This window comes from Hydra vulgaris, chromosome 15 (assembly GCF_038396675.1).
Source record: "Hydra vulgaris chromosome 15, alternate assembly HydraT2T_AEP".
Taxonomy (NCBI): domain Eukaryota; kingdom Metazoa; phylum Cnidaria; class Hydrozoa; order Anthoathecata; family Hydridae; genus Hydra; species Hydra vulgaris.
Genome location: NC_088934.1, coordinates 3,832,501 through 3,859,349, shown reverse-complemented (window position 1 = coordinate 3,859,349; position 26,849 = coordinate 3,832,501). Strand labels below are relative to the sequence as shown.

At 26.8% G+C, this 26,849-nt stretch overlaps 1 protein-coding gene across 1 annotated transcript in view; it reads right to left on the bottom strand.

Annotated features, from left to right (window-relative positions):
- LOC136092248 (dnaJ homolog subfamily A member 2-like) overlaps window positions 1–7,244 on the bottom strand; it is a 41,433-nt gene extending 34,189 nt beyond the window's left edge. Inside the window, exon 1 of the mRNA XM_065820029.1 lies at window positions 6,953–7,244. Within this exon, the coding sequence (XP_065676101.1) occupies window positions 6,953–7,024 (72 nt within the window). The 5' untranslated portion in view covers window positions 7,025–7,244. The remainder of the gene's footprint in view (window positions 1–6,952) is intronic.
- Window positions 7,245–26,849: the final 19,605 nt, after the last annotated feature.

The window sequence follows — 26,849 nt, the reverse complement described above, 5'->3', positions numbered from 1 at the left end:
ATAGTCCTTTTAAGACTTCAGAAAAGAAACTGGTAAAAATGCACCACCAAACTACTCGCACTGGAATGACAGCTCTTATACGTTATAACATTATCAAATCTCCAAGAATTGTGCCTTCGGCAACAAAAATGAAAATTTCTCCTGCACAACAGTCTGCGCTCACTGAGGCCATTATTGAAGAACCACGAGGTGATGCTCGCAAAATTGTTGTATCATATGCCACAGCAGACAGGTCCAGGCATATGGTGAATAAAGAAATTGCTTCTGAAGTTCGGAAGTCATGGGTTCCACCAAAGTATGCTTCCCTGCACTGGGATTCTAAACTGATGAAGAGCCAGGCAACACACGAATTAAAAGACTTATGGTTGCTGTTGGGAAAAACACAAATGTAAAAATTCTTGGCATACGTGCTTATCAACCAGGAACAGATCAACGATATAAAGATATCACTAATACTACAATGCAGTTGTTGCAGTCATGGAACTGTGCTGAATCAATAGTAAACATGACTTATGATACTACGGCCAGCAATACTGGACATGTCAGCGCCGCGTGTGTTGCCCTGCACCAAAGATTTGGCCGTGCATTGCTCTAGTATGCATGCCATCATCACATTGCAGAAGTTATTTCAACACACGCTTTTAACAACTTGCACATTGAAGCATCAAAATCACCAGAAGTTACTGTATTTAGCACATTTAAAAAGCATTTTGACACAGTTCCTCATGGAAACGACAAGACACTCAGTCCATTGACCCTCAAACTTTCTTGAATGATTCACACACTGTTTCTCAGATTACTATGTGAAAGGAAAGTGCAGAAGCAGCTGCTGAATCTTCCATAGAGCATCAGCAAGAAGACTATAAAGAATTCAGTGAACTATGTTTGCTGTACCTTGATCTGTGATTGATTGATAGTATTTATGCAATATTTGATTGCAATAAAAAAATTTACTTAAGTTTCTATATAATAATAAATAATTTATAATTAATTTTTTTTTATTGTAATGATCAATTTTTTTCGCTTGAAAAATGCTGATACTTTAAGGAATCATCTATAAATTATGTAACACGAAATTAATCTTATAGACCAGAGACAAAGAATTAAAAGTTTTCCCTCACAGAGTCATTAATTAAACCAAGTAAACAACCTTTAAAGTCCAGCAAAAACCATAGCGCAGAAGAGCAAAATGACCTCCAGCTTATATTTTTTAAATAAGTTTTGCATTGCATAATTTATGGACGATCCCTAAGCTTGAAGCAAAATTCATTATAATATAATTTAATTCTGATAAAAATATATGATTTAATTTAATAAAAATATATAATTTCATTCTAATAAAAAAATATATAATTTAAGTTTTGATTTAAAATATATATGTATATTAATTCTGATTTAGAAAAATATATTTAAGTTTATTAAAATTAAAGTTAATGCTTGGGTTTAACTTAACTGTCAAATTTATTTAAAAATATTACTAAATATTGTTCAATAATTAAATTTTATTTATTCTTTAAAGAAAATTAACTTAATTTATTGCAATTATTTTTTCGGTTTTCCTTCACAAACATTTTTTTTTATACTCAAAATCAAATTTTAAATAAACGTGTTCTGAGGCTGTATCACAAATTTGCACAAAACGCAATTTAAACTTTTTTTTTATAACGCAAGAAGAGCGCAGCAATTATTTTTTAATAAATGATATATACAACGATATAACTTTAACAAATGGTGTTTGGAAAAATAATCCTTGCTCTCAACAAAATCGCTAATAGAATATTAAACTTTTAATAAAATAGATAAATTAACATTATTTTATTTGTTATTGACTGATTATTTTAAAATAAAAAATCATTTTTAGTTGCAAATTTTTTTAAATGATTATTTAAGAAATAAGCATTTAAAAAAAGTTAACATTTAAATAGTACCCAGACTAGTCTATGGATAGACTCACAACACAGACATAGACAATTCTGTATGTTGTAATGGACACAACAAATGTTTAATTTTTTGTCCTTGTTGTGTCTATCAAATTTTTGATGGTGTCCTAAGATTGCTCAGTTAAAAAATAATTTTCACTTCATAAGTCTACAAAGCATAATTTTTTCGTCTATTTGGTGTCTATGATTTTGTCTAAATTTACTTGATTTCATAAAACCAGAAATCTTTCATTACCGTATTATTTGAAGATTGTTATGTAGTAAATTTATAATATTAAAAAAATATTGAAATGACATCAAAACTCCAAATGACGATCATTGCCCATGATTAATTATTGTTTAAAACTTGCGTACATATTCATCAATAAAATGAAAGTAAAAAACATTTTTCTTTTTCACTATTGTTTTATTCACAAACCTAAATAAATTTTAACACCTATTGGAATCTTCTACTTACTAATCCACATTTTATAAAGGACAACTCCTTGATCACATATTTTTAAAATAATATTATTGAAGGTGATAAAGATTTTAGTGACTAAGGAAAATTTTTTAAATGATAAACTTACCTTCAACTTTTTTGAAGTAATCCCAAACTGGAGAGGGCATTTTAAAAATAAATTTTCACGCACATTCACTGAGAATTGAAAAACAACTGAACTGAGTAATTAATGAACTTCAATTGAGCACAAAATAGTCCATTTTGAGGTTTTTAAATAGAAATTAACTTTTTAATCAACAGCACACGCTGGACAAAAAAATTAAAAAATGAACTTCTGTTAGAAAAATTGTATTTTTAATTTTGTGCTCATTTTCAGTTTTTGAAACGATGCTGCAGTGAAAATTTAATTACTCGTTATAAGTCCAAATTATATATTAAATAGATCTTCTATACCTCATTAAAAAATCGAGATTGTTCATTTAGTGTCCGTTTTTAAAATGATTGTCTAGAAAGACAAACATTTTTTATAGACAATTCATTTTTGATAGTTGTAATTAAAATTGTTGCAATTAGTGCTTTGTCGAAGTCTATTTTTGTCCTTTTATAATAAGTCCATTAGAGACTGTCTGGTTGCTACATTTAAATTCATGTATACAAATGTCAACAAAAACAATTTGTTTATATCAAAAAAAATTGGTAATGTAATATTAAAATTAACTACTCAATATAAAAAAAAATAAAGAAAATAAACATTTTCTAATAGTAATAATAAAAATCAAGTTAAATAATATTTAACTCATTTTGCAGTAATTAATATTATTGCAGTAATTTAAAAAATTTATTGTCTTTAAAAGATAAAATAATAATGAGAATTTTATGACATTCAAGTTCACATAAGGTTAATGTGTTAAGCATTTTTTATTTAAAACAAGGCCTGTAAGTTGAATTATTACTATAGTGTGATACACGCTTATTTTTAAATGATCATGTGATATCTATGAAACAGGCTTGGGCATGCTAATTCAATAAATTTTGCTAGACTCCAAAACATGCTTAAGTTTACAAAATCACACACATTTTTCTTGTAAGCAAGAAAATAAAACTTTTTTCTACTCTTTTTCATTAAAATTTTTGTTATTATTAATTGGTTTTCATGCACAAGGCGCGACAAATCGCTTTTTCTTTATTTAGTTTGTTAAATAAATTTACTAATAAAAAAACTTATTAACTTGAAGAAATAAAAATATATTATATTATAACATATTACAAATAATCCTTAAAAAAATAATATTCATGTTAAATAAACTTTGCAGAACAAATTATTTATTGAGATATTAGCAAAAAACCCTTCTTGAAGGTAATTCCGGCTTATTGATTTAGAAAAAAAATACTAGTCTGATTAATGCGGTTTTGTAATTCTTAAATGACATCAATACAAAAAATTTCTTTCAAATAACTTAAACTCGAGTTATAAACGTTACGCTTGGGTTTTGCTAATTACAATTAATTTTTATGCATATATAATAATTGAATAAAAACAATATGATCAATAAGTTAAATAATTAAAAGTCTAACTTATATTTATTTATTTTAAAAACAAAACTAATATTAGTGCTATAAATTTAAGATATGTAAATTTAAAAATCATACTGAAAAATAAGTTCTGCTAATAAAATCTCAGAATACAAAAAATAAAACAAAGAAGAAAAGCAGCAATCTTGGTTTATTTACAATTTTTTTTGTTAAGTCTTAGTAAATAAATTTTTTCGGTTATTTTAATCTCAAAACTTATTTTCTAATATTTAATTACAAAATAAACTTGTCTTGGCGCTTGGGAGTCCCTTTAATTATAAATTGATAAAAATATCATACTATTAATGCACAATAAAAAATGAAAACTAAAGTAAACATAACAACTCTATATATTCTATTAGATTATATATATTTCAGCAAAACTTAAAAATTCTTTTCAAAAATTTTAAAAGCTTTTTTAATATGCAAACAAACATTAATTTATTTTAAGGAAAATATAAAAAATTTAAAAAAGTGAACTATTGAAAGCAATCATAATGTTTAAGTATAGTTTCTTTTAAAGTAATTGCAAACATATTTATTTTATGTAAAAATTTTCATTCTTTTGTTAATACAAAAACTATGCTAAAACAGTTAATTTCTTCAATAGCATATTTATTTTACTTAAAACACTATTAAAGAAAGTAATTATGATTTTGCACGGTTTCTTTTAAAGTCTTTAAAAAGCATTTTAAATTTGAGTAACTAATTGTTTTTTATTATAAATATGTTTTTTATTATAAATGTTTTTTATAACGCTTGCATAAGTAAAGAAATGCGGTGTTATATTTTCTGACTTTTTTTAACAAATATTCTTATGTTCATTGATTTGTCGCACCCTGATGCATCAAATAGGCACCTTAAATAATTCCAGTATTAATAGAGTATAATTTGTGCTCAAAAACATGCACTATTTAGAGTGACTCAACAATATTAAATTTAATTACAATACCATACTTTAAAATACACAACTGATGTAATTAAACTTTTAACAACGTAAATATCTTTATTGAGTAAAATTACATTCACTCACATTACGCTTGCAACAAAATGTTATGCAACAAAATCTCATAACAAGGCCTGATGCATATTAAACAGTTAACAGTTAGATATGTTTTTATATGCATATATAATTTACACATACTTATTTATATAGCAATAAATTCATAATGTGTATGCATGAAATACCACTGATGACATTTAGGGTTGACCTTGGTAAAACTGGTAAAAGATAACTTAGAACATTTATTAGTAAACTTTTCATTAATTATCAACACCGCGATCAAGCATATTATAGACACTGGTTGCAAAAGAAACTGACAGGTTTTGAGTTGTGTCACTCAAATGAAACCTTATCTAACAAGAGTATTTGTCTTGTAACAATAGAATTATTTTTTTTTTAACTTAACAACGTGCTTAGAGTTATAAATGGGGTAAAAGTGTAAAACTTTGTTGAGGTCTAAGTCCATTAAAGCATTTTAGAAAGACATAAAAAAAAAAAAATAATTCAAGAGTATTTGTTTTATAAAAATTGAAGGGAGCGTTTATAAAAACAGAAAAAAATATCACAGTTAGGAAAAAAGGGTAAAATTAAGGGGGCCTATGCCCATTTAAGCAATTTAGATGCCCATTACAAAAATTAATATGTAAATTAAATTTTAAATAATTTATTTAAAATGACAAAAACATTTAAATTGTAAGTTTAAACTTACATAGGATAGATTTAAACATATAGAAGAGTATACTTGAGAATGAATCTGTAGTTACTTTTAATAGAAGAGTTTAATTTAGGGTTAACTTTTACATGCTTTTGTTAGATTATGTACCATATATACATTAATATTGTTAATACTTTTAAATGTTAAATACTTTTAAATGTTTTTGTAAATACTTTTAAATGTTTTTTGTTCTTTTAAACTTAAAGTCTTAAAAGTCTTTAAAATGCATTTTAAATTTTAGTAACTAATTGTTTTTTATTATAAATATGTTTTTTAACGCTTGCATAAGTAAAGAAATGTTGTGTTAATTTTTCTGACTTTTTTTTAACAACCGTTCTCATGTTCATCAATTTTTTGCACCCTGATGAATCAAATAAGCACCTTAAATAATTCCAGTATTGATAGAATATAATTTGTGTTCAAAAACATGCGCTAGAGTAACTTAACAATATGCTTATGATTACCTATTTTTTTATAAAATCTTTTTATACTTATAAAATAATTTTATGCTTTTTATATTTCTAAAATAATAACAAGTATTATGTCAATCAATGTATCATGCCAATCAATGTATCATGCCAATTGCCTTTGATCAATTTAAAAAAAAGTTGTCTTTAGTCAATTAAAAAATGTAAATTTAATTATGGAATGTAATATATTTAATAATTCATAGTATTTTCTAAAATTTGTAAACTTTGCGGTACTGGATTTTAGTGCCACAATGTTTCTCCCATTTCTTTTAACTAACAATGTCAAGGTGATTTAAATTATATAAACATTATAAATTGTTAAAACCTTCTTAAGAAATCATTGTAATAAACTTTGCGACTATAATAATTATAATTTGTTGTCAAAACTTTGATAAAATTTGCAGTTTTGAAACATTTTTTTTAAGTTCTTTTCAATGATATATAATAATCAATTATATTAAGTTTGACAATTTCATAACTTTTTCATTAAATCATTAATTATCAGTGAAAAATTAAATAATTTCTGCTACTCACTTTCAGACTTTTATTAAAAACGTTTGTTGCTGTTTTTGTTTACTGTTAACTATTTTTATTTTTAACCACTATTATTATGATTATTAGAGCTATTTTAGTGTCTTCTAAATGTTAAATTTTTAGTTTTAAATTTTTTTCCTAATTAGTTAAACAGTACCAGTATTACATTAAAAACTTTTGTGATTTAGGGATGAAAATATTTTATCACTTTTTTATCACTGTTTTTAGTTAGTTGACTACAACTTTAGTAGTAAATAACATTATAAAACCACCAACCTTTTTTATATCGTTAATTGATGCATTTGGTGAGACCTCTAGTAAATCGTAAAGCTTGGTGTCAACTACCATTTTCTTTATTTAACTTCGACTGAACCTTGATGAAAACAGTTGTAAATAATTTTCTATTAAATAAACGACCGAAAGTGGCAGCCCTTTAGATACTAGAGTATGGGGTTATTGAGGCATTATCGCTTGAAGATATCTCACGAAAGTTTAATCTGGAAGTTTCGATTATCACGTTTCTTTTAAAAAGCCTCGCTTCAACTAGAATAGGTTGCGCAACATTGACAAATTTAAATTACTGACGTAAATTTTTACAGATATTAAAACAACTTTAATAAAAAAGAATTTTAAAAATTCGCTCAGTTTGCTATTTTAAGAATTTGATTCGAATAAGTTGTGCAAATACGGAGAGTTGCAACATTGATTCCTAATTGAAAGCGAGTTAATTTAGTTCAAGGCTTTGTTCATTTAAATGAACAATATTTGTTTCAAGGTTATCTTGAAAGTACGTATAATAGATATTAGTTTAGTAAACAACTATTTCAAACTTTTTTTAGATATTTTACTTTAAAATATGTAAGTTGCATTTTAAATAAATAACCAATGTTAAAACAAGCTATGCAGTATTCATTATGAACGTAAACAATGATAATCTTGTGTTTGCTATTCAGCTAAGTTAGTTAGCTATTCAGTAATGAAGCGTTAAAATAGATATAACAGAATAGAATAAAATAGAGGATATAATGAAATAGTTATAACAATGTTTATTCTTTTGCTTTTGATTAATTAATGAATCAACTTTTTAAGATAGAACATTCTTTTATGATAGAATATTCTTACCACATGATAGATTCTTCTATCATGTGGTAGAAATTTTTTTTGGAATACGAAGATATGAAATATCACAAAAAATTAATGATTTTTTATTTAATTGATAAGTAATTGGCCGTGTAATAATTTATAATAATTTAAATCTCTCGGATTGAGATTTTCCAGTGTTGTTGTTAAAAAGTTGAATTGAGCGAGGCAATTGTTGTCCGTTTTATGATAAAAGTGGTTGCGATGACCGTACCTTGACGGGATGATGTGCGGCCGTGGCGCAGTGGTTAGAGCGCTTGCTTTATAAGCAGGAGATCCAGGTTTGAAACGAGCTTTGGACATATTTTCGCGTCACGGAGGCGTGATGGAGGCGTGAACTTCTTGGTTAAATGCACTTCCGCAGTGCTCTGTGACACAAGAGCGTTAGGTCTTCTTGGGGCACCTAAAATACCAAATAAAATTAAAAAAATTATAAGTAATGCAACATACCAGTTAACTGAGTTAATGTTGTTCTCGATTTTGTATTTTGATGAGGTCGCGTTGTGATCTATTTGAAAGAAAAGCTTTAATCCAGTCAAGAAATATTCCTTCTAATCCGTAAATATCAATTTCTTGCGATAGTCTTTTGTGAGGGCTGGTCGAAAGCTTGGGCAAAGTCAAGAAAGATCACGTCTACAGGAAGTGTATGAGATACGCTGTAGGTTAGAAAGTCCATGGTCTCTAACAGATTTGTGACGCAGGCTTTTTTATTGATGAAGCCGTGCTGACAACCGGCAATAAGTTTGTTGGTTACAAGGTACTCCGTGATCTTATCTTTTACCATTTTTTTCATTATTTTGCATGGTACAGAGGTAATGGAGATTGGCCTGTAATTTGCTGGGTCAAGTCTGAAGTCTTTTTTGAACAGTGGCGTCACGTTTAATGAAAGCCGCGACTTTGGAACTACGCCTTGATCTAACGATTTCTGATAAATAATGGCAAGTGGGGCAGCAGCTGCATTGGCGCATTCTTTAGGCACAAATGAGCTAATACAGTCACCTTCAGTTGATTTGATAGCGTTGAGAGCAGATAAGTGTTTGTGAACGAAATCGCTAGTGAGTTTAACGGAGGAGATTAAAGCGTTTATGCGTCTGATGAATGGTGGTAAAGAATGATCTGACGGTTCAACAGTGATTACTGACTATTTAGTTTATTGTCAATGATTGCTCGGTCACAGCTTATTTCCTCAGAGGGTGAGAAAATAGAAACTGATTGATTGCTGACGTATTGGGTTTTTATTAATTAATTATATCTAAACTGGCAATTAAATCTCCATTAAGTCTTCATACATATTTTCAATTGATTATTATTAGATCTATTCTAAGATTAAAAAAATGCCTCGATAAAACTTGATTCATAAAGTAAAAAATTCAATTGATTTCTTACTTTATGAATGGACCGAATGTGACTAAAAAAGTTTTAAGAAAAGTTGTTATTTATTTATCTAGTCGTTCATATAATATCTACAAGTTTCGTGTATTAAAATGTGTAAAGATGGCAAGAAGAAGACAAATACTGACAGTTTCTTTCAAATTTTTTCATAATTAATTTTGTAAATTTTTTCATAATTTCCTCTACCCTTTTTTGCATTGGTTTAAATTGAGTTAAAGGGAGTTGTAGAAATCTTGCTCTGGACAGTGCCGGTGACACCATCATAACCTGACACAGAGGGGCGACACCAAATAAGTTTGATTAGTAACAGAAAAATAACTAAGTCATGATCTGTACGCCTTTACACACAGTTATATAAAGTTGACCAAATCTCTCAGTAATAGTTTAATTTGTTTTCTCCAAAAATGAGAGAAATCAAACCAGGCTGTTACATATCTACTATTGCGTCCGAGAGAAAAAATTATGTTTTAAGTTTTCCTTTTTAGCACATTTTGGTGAGATGGCTGCTTTTCAAAATTTTAAATTTTTACAGCATGCAAAACATAAAATTAAGCTCAATAAATGTTTACATGACATTAAAAGATAAAATTAAAATTTTTTACACCAAAAGCTGTTTTAAAGATAAAACAGTTTTTGGTGGGAGAGAACCCATCTCACCCCATGTCCCATCTCACCCCGTTCTCCCCTAAAAAAACAGGGGAGAACGGGGTGAGATGGGACATGGGGTGAGATGGGACTTGGCAATATCTCAGTGAAAAATTTAATAAAGCAAAAGTTTTTTATATATGTTCTAAGTTTGCAATTGCTTCTTCATATTATTGTGTTTTTTAAGATTTTGAAGACATCATTAATATTAAATTGTTGTTTGCATATATTTTTATGTTTATGGTTTTTAATTATTCAATGTATTCTCATGAGAAATCAACAGGAAGAGCTGCATAGCTATTATCAAAAGAAGCACATGCTTCTGAATTGAGCCAAGAAGATCCACTATTCATCATTATAAGCAGAAAACAATGTAATACAGTTTTACATGTACGCCAGTCAAATAAATGAGGAAGGATTGCAACGCTGATTAACAGAATTATTCTGCATAATTCTTTTAATTTTTTTTTTTATTTAGGTGCCCTAAGAAGTCCATACAGCCAATCACAGAGCACTGCTGATGAGCGTTAATCAGAAGTTTACGCCTCCTTCCAAACCAATGTTTGGAAGGAGGCGTAAACTATACGCCTCCTTCCAAACCAAAACTAGCCCAGAGGTGGGGTTTGAACCACGGATCTTTTGTTTTTGAGGCAAGTGCGTTACCACTGCGCTACGGCTGTACAAATGTCCACCTAATGTCCACAAATGTCTACCTAATATCCACAAATGTCCACCTAAATGTCCACAAATTTCCACCTAAACCAAATACACTTAATGTCCTTGAAGACGATCTACAAGACAATAGCTAGATTTTTTCTTCTTTACCAAACTAATTCAGTTATTACCCGTAATAAAGAGTAAATTGACAGTATTTTTTTTATTGAACTTTTAAACATTTCTATTTATTATACCATTTTGTTTTTTATTGCAGTTAGTTCTCTGTACATTTTCACATCCGTAAAAACAAATTGAAGTATCTTACTACAGAGATAGCCAGAATGTTTCTTATTTATAGTCGATTTGTTTCATAAAATTTGTATCAATAAAAAAACTGGCTACCTCTGTAATAACATGAATTAATCCATTAATCTTCGCGGACTAAATTAAACAAGAAAAACAATTATGCTAAAATTTTTGGCTTTTCTTAGCTTTTAATCAATCAATTATAACATTAAGTTGAAAATATATAACCATTATGCAGAACTTTGATTTTTATCATAAGCAATCCAAAAATATATCAAAAAAATGTGTTTTTTTAACATTTCCTCTTTTAAAAAACGAAAAATTGAAAACAAATTAATCAATATTACAAAATAATCAAATAACAAAATAATCCTTTCCTAATAAGAACCTAAAAAATATTTAATAAGTTAAAAATGGAAAAATCTATAAGAAAAGTAAGTAGAATTATATTTCCGCCGAGTGGCGCGTAGTGCCGCATGGATATATTAGGGTAACTCTTAAAACAACATTTTTGAAAAAAACCTGCTCCTACTCCTTTACTTTGTTCTATATAATACTAAAACACTAGTTTTAAAATTTTTTTGAACAAAAAATTATTATAGGGGTAGCTCTAGACCCTTAAAAATTTGATTAGAACTCTCAGCAAAGGGATTAGAACCCTCAGGATAAGATAGGGGGTTGATATTTTATGATATTTTGTGGAAAAGGGAGGAGGGGGATCTAAAAGGTTTTTGCGTGACATAATTTGCAAACGATCCTTTACATCTCCACGGTGAAATATTTCATATAAAATATTAGCCCTCTCAAAGTGAATAAAACCTATCTACAGCAAAAGCTACTTAAGTATTTTTGTTTACAATTTAAATTGTAAATTTTGAACGTAGAATTTTCTAAGTTTTAACTTTATCACTTATTCAAATTTTTACTCATTAATTATTGAATGAAGATGCTTAAAAGCATCTTTTCAAAAGTCAACTAACACTTTTTTGAAATCTACTAAGTCGATTTAGTCGAAATGTAAGGGGGGGAGTCGGAGGGATTAATAAAAGAAATCAAGTAATTTATGTTTGTTTTATATATTTTTAAATTATATAACTTAAATATTAATGAAATAAAACAATATAAACGCCACGCAGGATAAATTTTGCTAGGTCCCAATGATTTAATATTGTAAAAAAGTCCCTTTAATTTCTTGATAAATATGAAATAAATTCAAGTCTAAAATAGTAAAATAAAAGTAAATATAAGTTTTAATGTAAACTAATTAGGTATGAAGGATCTCACAATTCAATTATCCTTAGCGCCCTAGTTAAAGAACGGAAAGGATCGGCACTGTATATCGGATCGGCATTGTATGCAAATATTTTTAATAACCACATGCAAAGACTGAAAAAAAAAAAAAAAAAAAAAAAAAAAACACAACGCATAACTAAAAAGTTTTTAAGTATAATTATTATTTTCATATGATATGAATTTGTTTAATAATGCAGAGCCGTCAAGAAAAATCTTTAGACTATAAAAAGGTAGATGCGAGGAAGCAGGCGGAAAAACCTTTTTGGTTTAAATACGGTAAGTTTTCCATAAAACAACAATGTATTTCCCAATCGAACCAGTGTATTCCTGCATTAATAAAAAAGTCTAAAAAAAATATCCCCTTGTTACGGATTATTTACTGCTCAACAAAATTCAATTTAAAAATATATTGTTGGAGTGTATTTCTTCATAATTTCTCTCTGTACTGATGTTGTCTTTGATATATAATTTCTTTAACAAACGAGCGGTTTGATTTTTGCTTTATTTATTATTTATCTATATTATATTTATTTATTATTGTATTATTATTATTTATTTTTTCTACATTTTATGTAATTATTTTATTTAAATATTATCTATGATATGCACATACAATTTAATTGTATTATAATTGTTTTTAATATTATTGATACCTTATTATTATTATTATTATTATTATTATTATTATTTTGTATTATTACTATAATTATTACATATATCGTTATTATTTGTTTAACAATTTTTTCTTTTTTTTTCTCTCTTATTTATATTTTTTATGTTTTTTAGGTGTCACTCCATTGACTAGTTTGTAACTATATAAGTGACACCTAACCAAATTCTGTTAATTTACGATGAGCATTTGTAAATTTTTATAGATATGGTTGAAAAAAAAAATTATATATATTTGTAATTTTGATTATTTATTATTTATAAAAATACTAAAGAAATAAAAAAATATGTTAATATAGTAAAAATAGATAAAAAGTAAATAATAAATATAGTGAACGATGAAAATAATATTATTTGTACAAATACACACACAATGAATCTTTCCCAACCTCAGGCCTGGTTGTTTGTAAATTATTTTTTAAATACTATGTTAGAACTAAGATTAGGCAAGTTATTTATTGTTAACATTACGCATTGTTAACTTAGGAGGAATTTAATTCTAGTTATTATACATAATTACCGGAAGACGTTATGACGCTACTTTCATTAGTTACTCATTATGAAGCTTATTATGAAGCTACATTTTATTAGTTACTCTTGAGTTACTTTTAGTTGTTCTCAAGTTATCGCAGATACCGGTAACTAAAAGTAATTTTTTGGTTTCATTAGTTACTCATTATGAAGCTCATTATGAAGCTACATTTTATTAGTTACTCTTGAGTTACTTTTAGTTGTTCTCAAGTTATCGCAGATACCGGTACCGGTAACTAAAAGTAATTTTTTAGGAAGTTCCTGAATAGAATAGAACTTCAAAAGAGTAAACAAAAATCTTAGTGCCGGATTAGGAGAGAGGTCTTTGGGATGGAGGGAGATACTACACTTTTGATTTAATATGAAAGGAAGGGGATGGGGGGTAAATATTTTATTCCGGCTCTGAAAAAACTACATTCCATTCAACAATCATATTTGATTATGTTAACAAAATAAAATTAAAAAGATTTATAATGTTCAATCAAATAAAAAGATATTAAAAATACATGTATAAGTACTATTATTCGACTAAATCGACTTTTAGTCAATTAGTAGAAAATCCAAAGTCGATTAGATCGACTATTAGATTTTTCAAAGTCGGCTAATTTTGACTTTTGACTAGTCGAATTTTGGTCGATTTAGTCGAAGTCGATAACAACAATAGTTTAAACACTTTTTAATTTTAAATTTGCATAACGTAAGTTTAAACTTTAGATTTAGAATTCACATGAAAGTTCGTGCGCTTTTGCTAAATAATATAGAGTCATGGCACCACCTACCGCGACTTTAAGAAAACTTTTAACTTCAAAACTTCTTAACTCCAAAACCATAACAGATTTTTATTTAGGGTTTTCGAATTAATATTTTATACTCAATTATTAACTAAATTATATAATTCGAATTTGAGTATAGTTATTTTTTTAACGTTATTTTTAATTTTTTGTAAGATCTAGTACGTTTCTTCACCTACCGTGATAAAGCACCACCTACCGTAATCGATTCTCCACCTACCGTATATGAAAAAAATCGAATATATTAATTTTAGTTTTATTTATTTAAATCAAGAAACAAATACATAAATTTAATATGATTACAAAACAAAAAACACATTGGTTCTAAAATTTGCCACCAAAGCTTTTTTCTGAATTTAAACTTGTTTTCTTTTTAAATGTTTTTTTTAAATGTTTTTTTTTTGTCTTTTACTTTTATTTTATTTTGTAACAGCTTGTTTTCTCTTAGATTTTTCTTGTTTTTCTTTTTCTTTTAATTCTTTTTTTTCAGCAGCTTTATTTTTACGTTCAATTTTTTTGAACGTAAAAATAAAGCTGTTCTTCTTCCTTTGCATTTTCTCTAGTTATTTGAATCTCTACCATTTGGATGAAGTTACAACGCTCGGTGATCGTTCAACTTGTTTCAGCCTTTTTTTTGCGATTGGTTGTTTTGGTCATAAAAGAAAGTCGTGTAATAAGTTTACATATTTTATTATTTGTTTATTTGAATCTGGTGGATCTGCTGCTGAATTACTTTCATCAATTATGAAATAAAATTTCCAGTCAAAAATCACCAAAATAATAGGTTTGATGTATCGAGTTCGCTCCTACGTCAATAAAAATAGTCTTAAATTAATCTACTTTGGGCTAATTCATAGCTTCATCAGCTATGCAAACATTTCATGAGCAAGTACTCAAGCGGCAAAGATTAAAAAAATTTATAGTCTACAAAAACATGGCTGCAGAATCATTTACTCAAAAAATAGGCGTGAACACGCTAAGCCCTTAATGAAAGATATGATAATGATGAATGTGTTTGAAATAAATATCTACCAGCATTTAATTTTCATGTATCGTTATAATCACAATATCACTCCTATAAGCTTTAATAACAAGTTTAAAATAAATAAAAATGATAGCTATAATCTTAGAGCGAATATGTCCAACACATATAAACTGCCTCGGATAATAAACAAATATTCAGAGTACAGCATTCTATATCAGAGTATTCTATATTCAGAGTACAGCATTCTATATTCAGAGTACAGCATTCTATATACTATAGCATTCTATATCAGAGTACAGCATTCTACAGAGTACAGCATTCTATATCGAGGTCCAAAAGTATGGAATACTTTTCAAAAAGGATTCAAAGGTACGGTTAATTCGTTAAGTTCTTTCAAGTTTTTAACAAAAAAAGAAATTTTTAAAATATAAGAAACGTTTTTGGTTAATGATACTTTGAACAATTTCTCATAAATCTGTTTTTGTTTTATTTCTACTTTTGTTGGTTGCTTATCAATTTTATTAGCGAATTACGCGTTTTATATTTTATTGAAATTTTATTACGCATATTGTAACATATTACGATATTTTTTTGAAATCTTGTTATAAGGGCTCTATGAAAAGATTGCGATAACGTACTGTCATCCTCATCTTCTTTGAGCCCCTATTTGTTTTACTTATTTTATTTATTGAAATTTTATATTACGAAGTTGTAAAATCTTATATTATATTAAAACAGAGAAAGAAAAAAAAAGAAAAAAAATAAAAAAGAAAAAAATTATTAAGCTTTTTTTTTTCTTTTTTTTTCAATTTCATCAATTATTAAGCTTTTTCCAAATTCGCTAACATTACTAGATACGATTTCATTTTGCGTACTGCTAATATCTAAATACGATTCTTTATCGATTTCATTGTTCAATACATTATTGTTGGCTTCTATTAAATTTATGGTTTGTTTGGAGCTATCGTTAAATTTAAGTATTTTCTAAAAATTAAATAGTTCTCTGAAGTCATTTTTACCTCCCCATTCTTTATTTCCAGTTTTTTCAAACTGTAGCAATACTTCCGGTGCAACGTTGTTTTCAAATATGTTTCCTACGTTATTATGGCTTGAAAGATTCGTTTCATTATTATCAATTAAGGAATTCAATTTAACACGTTGAATTAATTTTTTATAATCAACATTGTTCGCATTAAATGGGAATATTCCTGTCGACCTAAATCCGTTAATAATATTTTTTTTCATATTTGGATCCATAACAAAATTATTTAACAACATTAGTACATTTTCTCTGCGAATTTCATTAAAATTGTTATCCAATTTAAATTGCCGACAAATGTTCTGCCATTTTTTTTCATTGGTCCGAAAACTGACACATCTAATGGTTGTAAGACGTGCGTAGCATTAGGAAACAACGAAAACAAATGAATTCTTTCCGAAGAGCAATATCCTACCATATATATATAGGTAATTGTGTATTAATAGATTTCAAATATGGTACTAACACATTTGTGAAGTACTCATAAAAGCATTCGGTGGTCATCCAGCCGCTGTCACTTTTACCGAGTCCCCAACCTGGTGGTGCGGCAGCAGCAATTGTTTTTGGCATTCAAGCATACTTGTACAATGTTAATGATGTTGCAAATTCACCATTTGCATTTACGCAAAATAGAGTTGTAAGGTTTTCCTTATCGCTGTTGTTGCATTCTTCTTAAATATTTTTTCTTCTAATGCAAATTACTTTTCCAGTTTTTGGAGCTAACTCAAAACCAGTTTCGTTTAAGTTAAAAACACGAAATGGATCATTAAGGTATTGCGCATCATCGCCTAATAATTCATACACCTCATTAAACCATTTTCTTATCGATGCTTCAGTTATAAGACGTCTAGCTCGACTAATATGCTCTGCTCGTTTTTGCGATAATTCCTTATGATGACGCATAAATTTATAAAACCAGTTTTTACTTGGGATATCATCTTTTAATGGTGTTTTTATACCTCGCCCTATAACTATTTTTTGTACCGCCTTAATTAATAACTTTTTTGTTATCGCAAAACCCATGTTAGCGCACTGCATTAACCAAGCAACCAATTCATTCTCTATTTCTTCTCCAAGATATGATTTAAAGCCAGAGTTTTGCCGTTTGGGTTGGCTTTTACCAGATAATTTGTCGCGTAAGGTACTTTCAGGAACATTAAGCTTTTTGCTGACACAAAATTTTTTCACCTTTATTTAAAGCTCTAAGTGCTGCATGCAGTTGTTCTTCTGAATACAAAAACTTTTTTCAAATAATTTTTTTTTTTGAACCTTGCATTTTTCTAATCGAATTCATTTTACATAATAACATATCAAATAAATAATATCAAAACATATCAATATCATAAATAATATCAAAACATATCAATAATATAAAAACATCAAATAAATACTCCCAAGGGTTAAATTCATTTCACATAATAAATAAAGTATAAAAAACATATCAAATAAATACTCCCAAGGGTTAAATTACCTTTAATTGGTAATTGAGTTGAACTGAAATGGTTTTTTAGAGAGAAAACTTCACAAAATAAAACACGTCCGAAAAAATATTTTTATAAACGGTAAGTGGTAACTGTTATAATTTTTGTAATCACCTACCGTGCAAAAGATTAAACAATGTTATACAAAAATTACTAATATTTTTTGATAAAATTTAAAATATTTAATGTTTTTACAACTATTTTAAACTTTTATCAAAAAAATTATATAAGTTTTAAGCCGTAAAAAAACTAGACAAACTATTTTTTACTGTTAAAGATTTTCTTAAGAAAGCAATAAGAAATCATATGCGGGTAAAAAAACATCTCAAATCTTTAAAAATATATGTTTTTAAAAATTATTTATTAGTGAAATAAGTTAGTTTTGTTTAAAACAATACTAAAAGGATAAATTAAAAAAAAAACATAAGAAATTTAATGATTCTTTCAAAAACCACGATAGGTGCTTCTTCACGGTAGGGGGTGCCATGACCCTAATTATATATTTAAAATATGATATTTAAAAGTTGATATTTAATAGTTGATAAAATATGATATTTAAAAGTTATAATATGCAATTCCCTTAAGGGCTCTAACGCACGTGTATGAAATGATTGTTGCAACGTATACGGCTAATTAATATTTAGTGGTTATTTGGATGAGATTTACAACGATTTCAAACAACTATATTTATACCTTAGAAATCTTTTTGTTACATAACTCTAAAATGTAACTAAAGTTATAATAATCTCCTTAATCGCTCGGTAACCTAAGTGAAGTAACATGTGTTATAAATATACTAATAACATAATTTACTAATTTAATAATATTTGTTGTATGCGTACAAGTAAAAACACTACTTGCTTTTTGGTTTCAATAAACATGTCAAAAACAAATAAATCCGTTATTAAGAAAGGAATAAGAAAACAAAGCTTCGTTTGAACACATTTCGAAATAGACCAAAATAATCAAACAAAATGCAGCATATGTTATAAGATTCTACCTTACAACAGTTCGACCAGTTCAATGCAATCCCATTAATCAATTGATCATTGCATTAATTCAAAAATATCTAAAAAATCAACGATTTTACTCAACGATGACGGTATATCCGATATTGAGAGCGGTAATGAGAATGGTTTTGAAGAGACTGGACATAAAAAATTAAACAAGTTATTGGTGAACTTTATTGTTGGTACTGATCAGCCGATTTCGATAGTACGTCATCCAGATTTTGTAAATTTAGTTAGTGAATTAAACAAAAGCTACAAAATGTCATGCATAAATACGGTGAGCAAGAAATTAATTCCATCAATTACGGACAAAAAAATGCGAGAACTGAAGGGATGTCATTTCATCACAATTACTTGTGATGGTTGGTCATCATTGAGTAAAAACAGCTACCTCGGTGTGACTTGTCATTTTATTGACAAAAATATGATTCTGGTTGACCGAAACCTGGATCTTAGGTTTATGTCTGAAGTGAAAACAGCTGAATATTTATTTAATACGTTAAACGAATCCTTCAGTGAATGGTCAATTAGTAATAAGATTTTTGCACTAGTTACTGACTCATTTTCTCTGCAGTAAATAAATTTGATGATAATGTTCTTAAGATTCCATGTGCTGGTCATTGTTTGAATTTTGTGGTTAACGATCTTCTAAACACGAGAGATATAAAAGCAAAAAAATTTAAATAGCGTCAAAGCGTTACGAAGTAAAAGATTACGACGGTAATGGAAAATTAATTAATAAAGAAATTACGGAAAGTGAAGTTAAAGAAATTGAAAAAATTAATGAACACAATTTGGAAATTGCCAAGGTAATTTCATCCTACAGACACATTGTTGGTTCATTTAAGCATTCGGAGATGTCACAAAAAAAGGTAAGAAAAGTTCAAGAAACACTTCGATATGAAACTAAAATAAAGTTAGTATAGGATATAGCTATTCGTTGGAATAACCAATTCGATATGTTTGAATCTATATTAACTAATAAAACTGCGTTGGATATGATAAGCATCGAATACCAAAATATAAAATACAATCTTCCCACTGCTAATGAGTTTAAGGGGCTGGAGGATTTATGTGATTTGTTACACCCAATTATAAGAGCTAACAAAACTTTTTAGCGGAAAAAAATATGTTACAGTAACATTTCTGTTTCCAACATTGTATTCTCTACTAAATGGAATACTTGAATCGCAACCCAAATTTACAGAACTAGTTAAGACTTTTTAAAAGGAATTACTAAGGTCTTTATAAGGGCGTTTTAAATACATTTTTGCTAATGATTTTTTCTTAGCAGCTACTTTTCTTGATTTCAAGTTTCGTAAATTTGAGTTTATCAAAAATGATATCAGTAGATATGAATGCATTACAAAGGCAAAAATGTTTATAAAAACTATTTATGAAATGCATCAAAAAGAATCCGAAGAAATCGATATAACATTAAAATTAAATTCTTTAAATAACACTTTAAACTCATCAAACAGCTCAACTGACAATACCATGAAAACATTTCAGCAATCGTTAACGCCACCGTTTGCAAATACAACTACTTTAGTTAACAACAAAAGACGAAAGCCAATCAACTTAATTGAACTAGTAACAAATAAATCATGCTGTAATTTAATTGAAAACAATGATAAACCATAGAATTATATAGACACTATAGTGCCATAGAATTTTTCCAAGCAAATCAAAAATTGTTCCCTGTTTTGACACAAGTAGCACGGGTAATATTTTGCGTTCCAGCGACATCGGTGCCATCAGAATGCTTATTTAGTTTAACCGGTTTAATAGATACGGAGCTGCGGAACCGGCTTGCGCCGAGCTTATTGAAGCAGTTAGTTTTTATTAAAGAAAACAAATAATAAAAAATATTTCTTTATCATATAACGTTTTGTTAAAAGAGTTCGAATTGAACTGAAATTTGTTTTCACTTATAATTCTTAGTAATTTAAAACCCTTGTATTCTTTTTTGTTTACCTGATAAACTTTTTTACAAACAGCTTAATTAATGACAAGTTGTTTTCTTTCTAGTTTTTCTTTTCTTTTCCAGTCTGGAAAAAACACCAGTATTCAATCATTAAGCTGCCACCAGGGCAGGCGCTAGTAGGTGTCACGTGGTGTGGTGCAATTAGAATTTTTGCTAAGTAAAAAATAAGGCCCTTGTTTTTTAAAATTCGACGACTGACTGGTCTAAAAGGTCTACATTTGCCGACTTCTTTAAAAGGGTAAAATTTTCCGACTAAATGCTTAAAAAATGCATTGAGGAGTGAAGGGCTGTGAATAATTTTAAATTTCAGTAACCTTTCCCCGTCACTTAATGGTTTAGAATTTTTAACTAAAGAGACTAATTTCATAGCTTGCAACAGTAGCATTTCGTCAGGTTAGAATTATTTTGTTCTAACTCCAAAATTGAAAAAAATGAGTTTATACCTTTTTCTCTTTTTTTGTTATATTTTCTTTCTAGCTATAATACTTTTAAAATTGAAAAAAAAACTAACTAGTGTCAAATTAGGTGTAACCGATTGTTCTATGTGCAAAATAGCGATAGTTATTAATATTATTTTGTTCTATTTACAACAACCAATAAAATTGTTTATAAATCGCATTAAATAATACGTTCGTGTTTATTTCCTTTTAAAAATTTTAAAATGGCGGAAAATATAAATGTGTGTCTTGGAGTAATAAACCAAAATACAGGTATTTTCTTATATATTCTAGTGCTAATCGGCTTTTTTTAGTTATTAATAAAAATTCAGCAAATTATTTTAGTAGGAAATGTGTTATTATCTTATTAGAACCTCACGGATTCTGTTGTATACGTGACACATACACTAATGTGTGTATGTAACATATATAATAGAATCCGTGAGGTTCTAATAATATATATATATATATATATATATATATATATATATATATATACATATATATATATATATATATATATATATATATATATATATATATATATATATATATATATATATATATATACATATATATATATACACATATATATATATATATATATATATATATATATACATATATATATATATATATACATATATATATATATATATATATATATATATATATATATATATATATATATATATATATATATATATATATATATATATATATATATATATATATGTATATATATATATATATATATATATATATATATATATATAATTATAAAGTAAAAAACACTTATCTAACTTTTATCTTCGACTTGAAGTTTCACCATTGCTGGATCATCAGGAAGAGTTACTAAATCTCAAAAAAAATTCAATTTATAGAAAAAAATATTTTACAGGAAGTTATAAATTATTACAAAAAATTTTTTAATTACTATATTTTTTTTGTTAACGGGAAGTTACAGAAAGTAATTATAAAATAATTTTCTTTGGAATGGGGATAGTTTAATTTGGTCATTTGTTTTTATAATTTTTTAAGAGGTATTTATTTTCGTGCCTACATTTAGAAATTAATTCAGATTTTTTATTTAATAAATTTTCTTGATTTAAATGAGTAATTATTTCAAATTTTTCTTGCAAACATAGCATACATTTTTTGGAAATGTTATTATAGGCAGGGGCAGATTTTAGAATAGACAATTGTAAATTAAAAGTTTTATTTTTTTCTTTTAAATCCCAAATATATTTTGACAGCATAGTCTCTTTTGAATATTTTTTGTGTTTAAACGATTGTTTGTGTTTGGCATAACATTGAGCACTCTATTTGTAAAATACACTAACATAATTTACATATATATATATATATATATATATATATATATATATATATATATATATATATATATATATATATATATATATATATATATTATGTTAGTGTATTTTACAAACATAGTACTTAACGTTTTTAAAAAACAGAGCAATAATAAATTAGTAAAAACACTTATCTAATATTCTTCAACTGTGTTTCACCAGATTCTTCCTGATGAACCTACTGATGGTGAAACACAGTGTTGAAGAATATTAGATAAGTGTTTTTACTAATTTGTTATTGCTCTGTTCTTTAAGAATATATACATATATATGAAGACCTCAGTGGAAAAACCGGCGTTGTCACATTTAAAAAGTATTGAGAAAGTATTTGTTGATCATTAATAAATGTCTTTATTTAAAGCAAAGAAAAAAAAAAGTTGTTTAAAAAATTACAAAATGTTTTGTTTTTGAATAAATTTTAAATAAAATAATTATAATATAAATTTTTTTAAATTGCTTAGTTTCATTTGCTTTAAATAAAGACTTTTATTAATGATCAATAAATACTTTCTCAATACTTTTTAAATGTGACAACGCCGGTTTTTCCACTGAGGTCTTCATATATATATATATATATATATATATATATATATATATATATATATATATATATATATATATATATATATATACATATATATATATATATATATATATATATATATATATATACATATATATATATATATATATATATATATATATATATATATATATATATATATATATATATATATATATATATATATATATATATATATACTATATATATATATATATATATATATATATATATATATATATATATATATATATATATATATATATATATATATATATATATATATATATATTTAAGATTGTGATTTTACTATTAACTGTGAAGAAATGAAGTTTTCATGCATTTTATATTCAAGTTTTGTGCATTTAGTGGAATAGTTACTTTAATTTTATCTTTTGAACAAAGCAGACACAGCTTGTTTTAATGAAAATGATGACTTTTACCCATGATGGCATACTGACGAGTTGGGGGTGTTGAAATATTGACGAGTTGGGAAAACCTTTTTTTTTTATAAGAAAAACTTATTTTTAAGTAAAGTTAAAAGAAAGCGATGATCCAAAATTTTTTTTTTGGCCCAAAAAATACGTAAAACGTAATATATCCTATGCGCATGCGCAAAATTTTACAATGCCGGTGTGTAGCATGAAATGGTAAATTAGGATGGTTTCGAGTAATTTCTGGCTTTTCTGAGGGAAGACTCTAAGGTTAAATGAAATCATTAAGTTACCCTCGATCCTAACTAGCCCCATCCTCCCCTATGCCATCATAGGAGCAGTGGTTGCCTATGATGGCATACTTGTGCTTTTTTTACAATAAGAATAACTTATAAAAAAAATAAAACTGATGAAAACTCCTAGGGTAATTATTGTTCTAGATGTAACAAGGAATGTATCCATATCAAAACTTTTATTATTGGTCTTCAGGATACTGAATAATGAAGCTTCAAAGTTAAGTATGCCATCATAGGCGCCTTTCCCCTATGTCGAAAAAAGAACGGCAAATCAAGATTTATTATTTTTTCATATATTTCTTTAGTTTTATTTCATATATTTCTTTAGTTTTCTTTCATATATTTGTAGGATTTTTTATTTACGATTTATTTTTTAGTTATGCTGTTATGCAGTCTTATAGTAATGATTTTTCTTTAGTTTTTTCGCGTAAAAAGTTTTACTTTTTATTTTTTGCTAATAATTTATTGTTTTACTTTTTAGTTTAGTTTAGTTTTATTTTTTAGTAGTTTAGTAGTTTATTTTTATTTTTTGTTTTATTAATTATTTTTAAATAGTCATATATAATTTTTTATACAGTTAAATATTATTTGTTTTTATTTTCATTTTAGCCATTTATTATATATATTTTAATATACGTGTATTATCATTATTTTGTTTTTCTTTATTTTTATTGTTTTTAATTTTATTTTTTCCCAAAAGTATATAAGGTAATTTTTTGTTTTGTTTGTAATGTTCGTTGTTATTTTGATTTTCTCAGTGTTTTTCTGTTTGTATTTTATTTATTTATTTAGTCATATTATTTGCAATATATTTTGGTTATTATATTATAAGAACTATGATTAATACATTTACTAAATCCTTATAATTTTTTAAGCAGCAGTCGTTTTTATGTCATCGTTAGTTGTTACGTTTTGTCAGTTTATTACTGTTTGTAACTGTAACTTTGTATGTATAAACGATTGATGTTTGGAAAGTTATATTGATTTATTTAAATTATTATAATTACTATTACTATTGTTAAAATAACATGTTATTATTATTATTATTTATTATTACAATTATTATTGTTATTATATATATTATTTTTATTATTATTACCATTACTATTTTAATTATTGTCATTAGGTGTTTACTTTATATTAGTAGTTTATACTATTTGTAAACAACCTTGAAATGTAATACCAAATATTTCAGAAATATATTGATTGATTGATCGATTGCCATTCGGCAATCATCAGCCATATTATTCAAATATAAAGTAAAAACCGTTATAAAAAATACAAATTTAGCGTTGCAACGGCATCTGACGTCAAGTGTACGTGATTCCAATATTTGCTAATCGCCGGAATCAAAGTTAAAAAGTAAAAATTTTTTCCCACGCCTACAAGCAGAAACCAATTCACTTTTTTTTATTAAGTAGTAAATCACTATCAAAATTGATAATAAAATATTTTTCACTGATGCAAAGGTTACACTTTTTTGTAGATGAATTTTGTAGATTGGCATCTTTTAATACTACATCTAACTATAAAACGCTACTACATCTATACTAACGCTACATCTACATACGCTATACAACGCTACATACTATACAACGTACAATGTATACAATATATCTATACAACGCTATAATATATACAATATATCTATACAATATATCTATACAACGCTACAATATATACAATATATCTATACAACGCTACATACTAACAACTACATCTATACTAACGCTACTACAACTATAAAAAAACCAACCATATTATAAAAGATCACATTAATAAAGAAGGAAAAACTATTCTAAAGAATTATGACGTTTTTAAAAAAATTAATATAAACAGTTCTTCCAATTGTTTCATTACATTAAAAGACCATAAACCTAATTTTTAAAATAATCCTACTGTTAAGCTAAGAATGAAGTTGGTAGAATAAGTAAGCATATTTTATCAGATATTATCACCAGCCTAAGAATAATTTTGCAATTAAATCAGTGGAATAGCACACAAAATGTAATAAATTGGTTCAAAAACATCAATGACAAACACTTTTATAAATTCCTTATTTTCGATATCGTTGACTTTTACCCATCTATTAATGAAAAGCTACTTATCGACTCCATAAACTTTGCAGAACAATACGTTTCCATTGATGCTGATCATAAATCTTTAATTCTCCACGCGCGTAAGTCTTTATTATTTACCAATGATCAAGTTTGGATTAAAAAATCGAGTGGTTTGTTTGATGTTACCATGGGTGCATTTGATGGAGCAGAAGTGTGCGAGTTAGTTAGTATTTTTCTTCTTTTCCGGATTTCGCAATTATATAAAAAATCTGATTTTGGATTATATAGAGATGGTGACCTAGCCGTGTTTAAAAACGCAAGCAGTCCAAAAATGGAAAAAATTAAAAAGCATTTTACTCAAATATTTAAACAATGCAACCTCTGTATGTCCATTCAATCTAATATGAAAGTTGTTAACTACCTTGATGTTACATTTGATCATAATAACTGCACTTCTCAACCTTACCATTAATCTGATAGTACGCTAAATTATATCCATGTTAGTTCCAACCATCCACCAAGCATTTTAAAACAATTACCAACCTCAATTGAATAAAGATTATCTTCCAACTCAACAAGCAAAAAAATTTTCCAAAAGTCTGCTCCTATTTATAAAGTATGGATTTCACACCAATCTCCAATATCATTCAAATCTAAATCCTTCTAATACTAATAAACGAAAAAGAAATATAATATGGTTTAGTCCTCCTTTCAGTGAAAATGTGGTAATAAAAATTGAACACCTTTTCTTAAACTTAATTGATTTGCATTTTCCATTACATCATAAGCTCCACAAAATTTTCAACAGAAACACAATAAAAGTTTGTTACAGCTGCATGCCAAATATTCGATCTATTATTAATTCACACAACCAACAAATTTTGCGCAACAAACTCACCGCTAATGATATAAATTTCAACTGCATAAAGAAAACTGCATGCCCGTTTAATAACGAATGTCTATCAAAAAACGATGGAAATTATTAAATTAATTTAAATATTGTCATACTATATTGTCATACTCTACATGTTTATGCAACGTATCAAGATGTAATAAATGTGTAATTTATCCTACAGAGCATA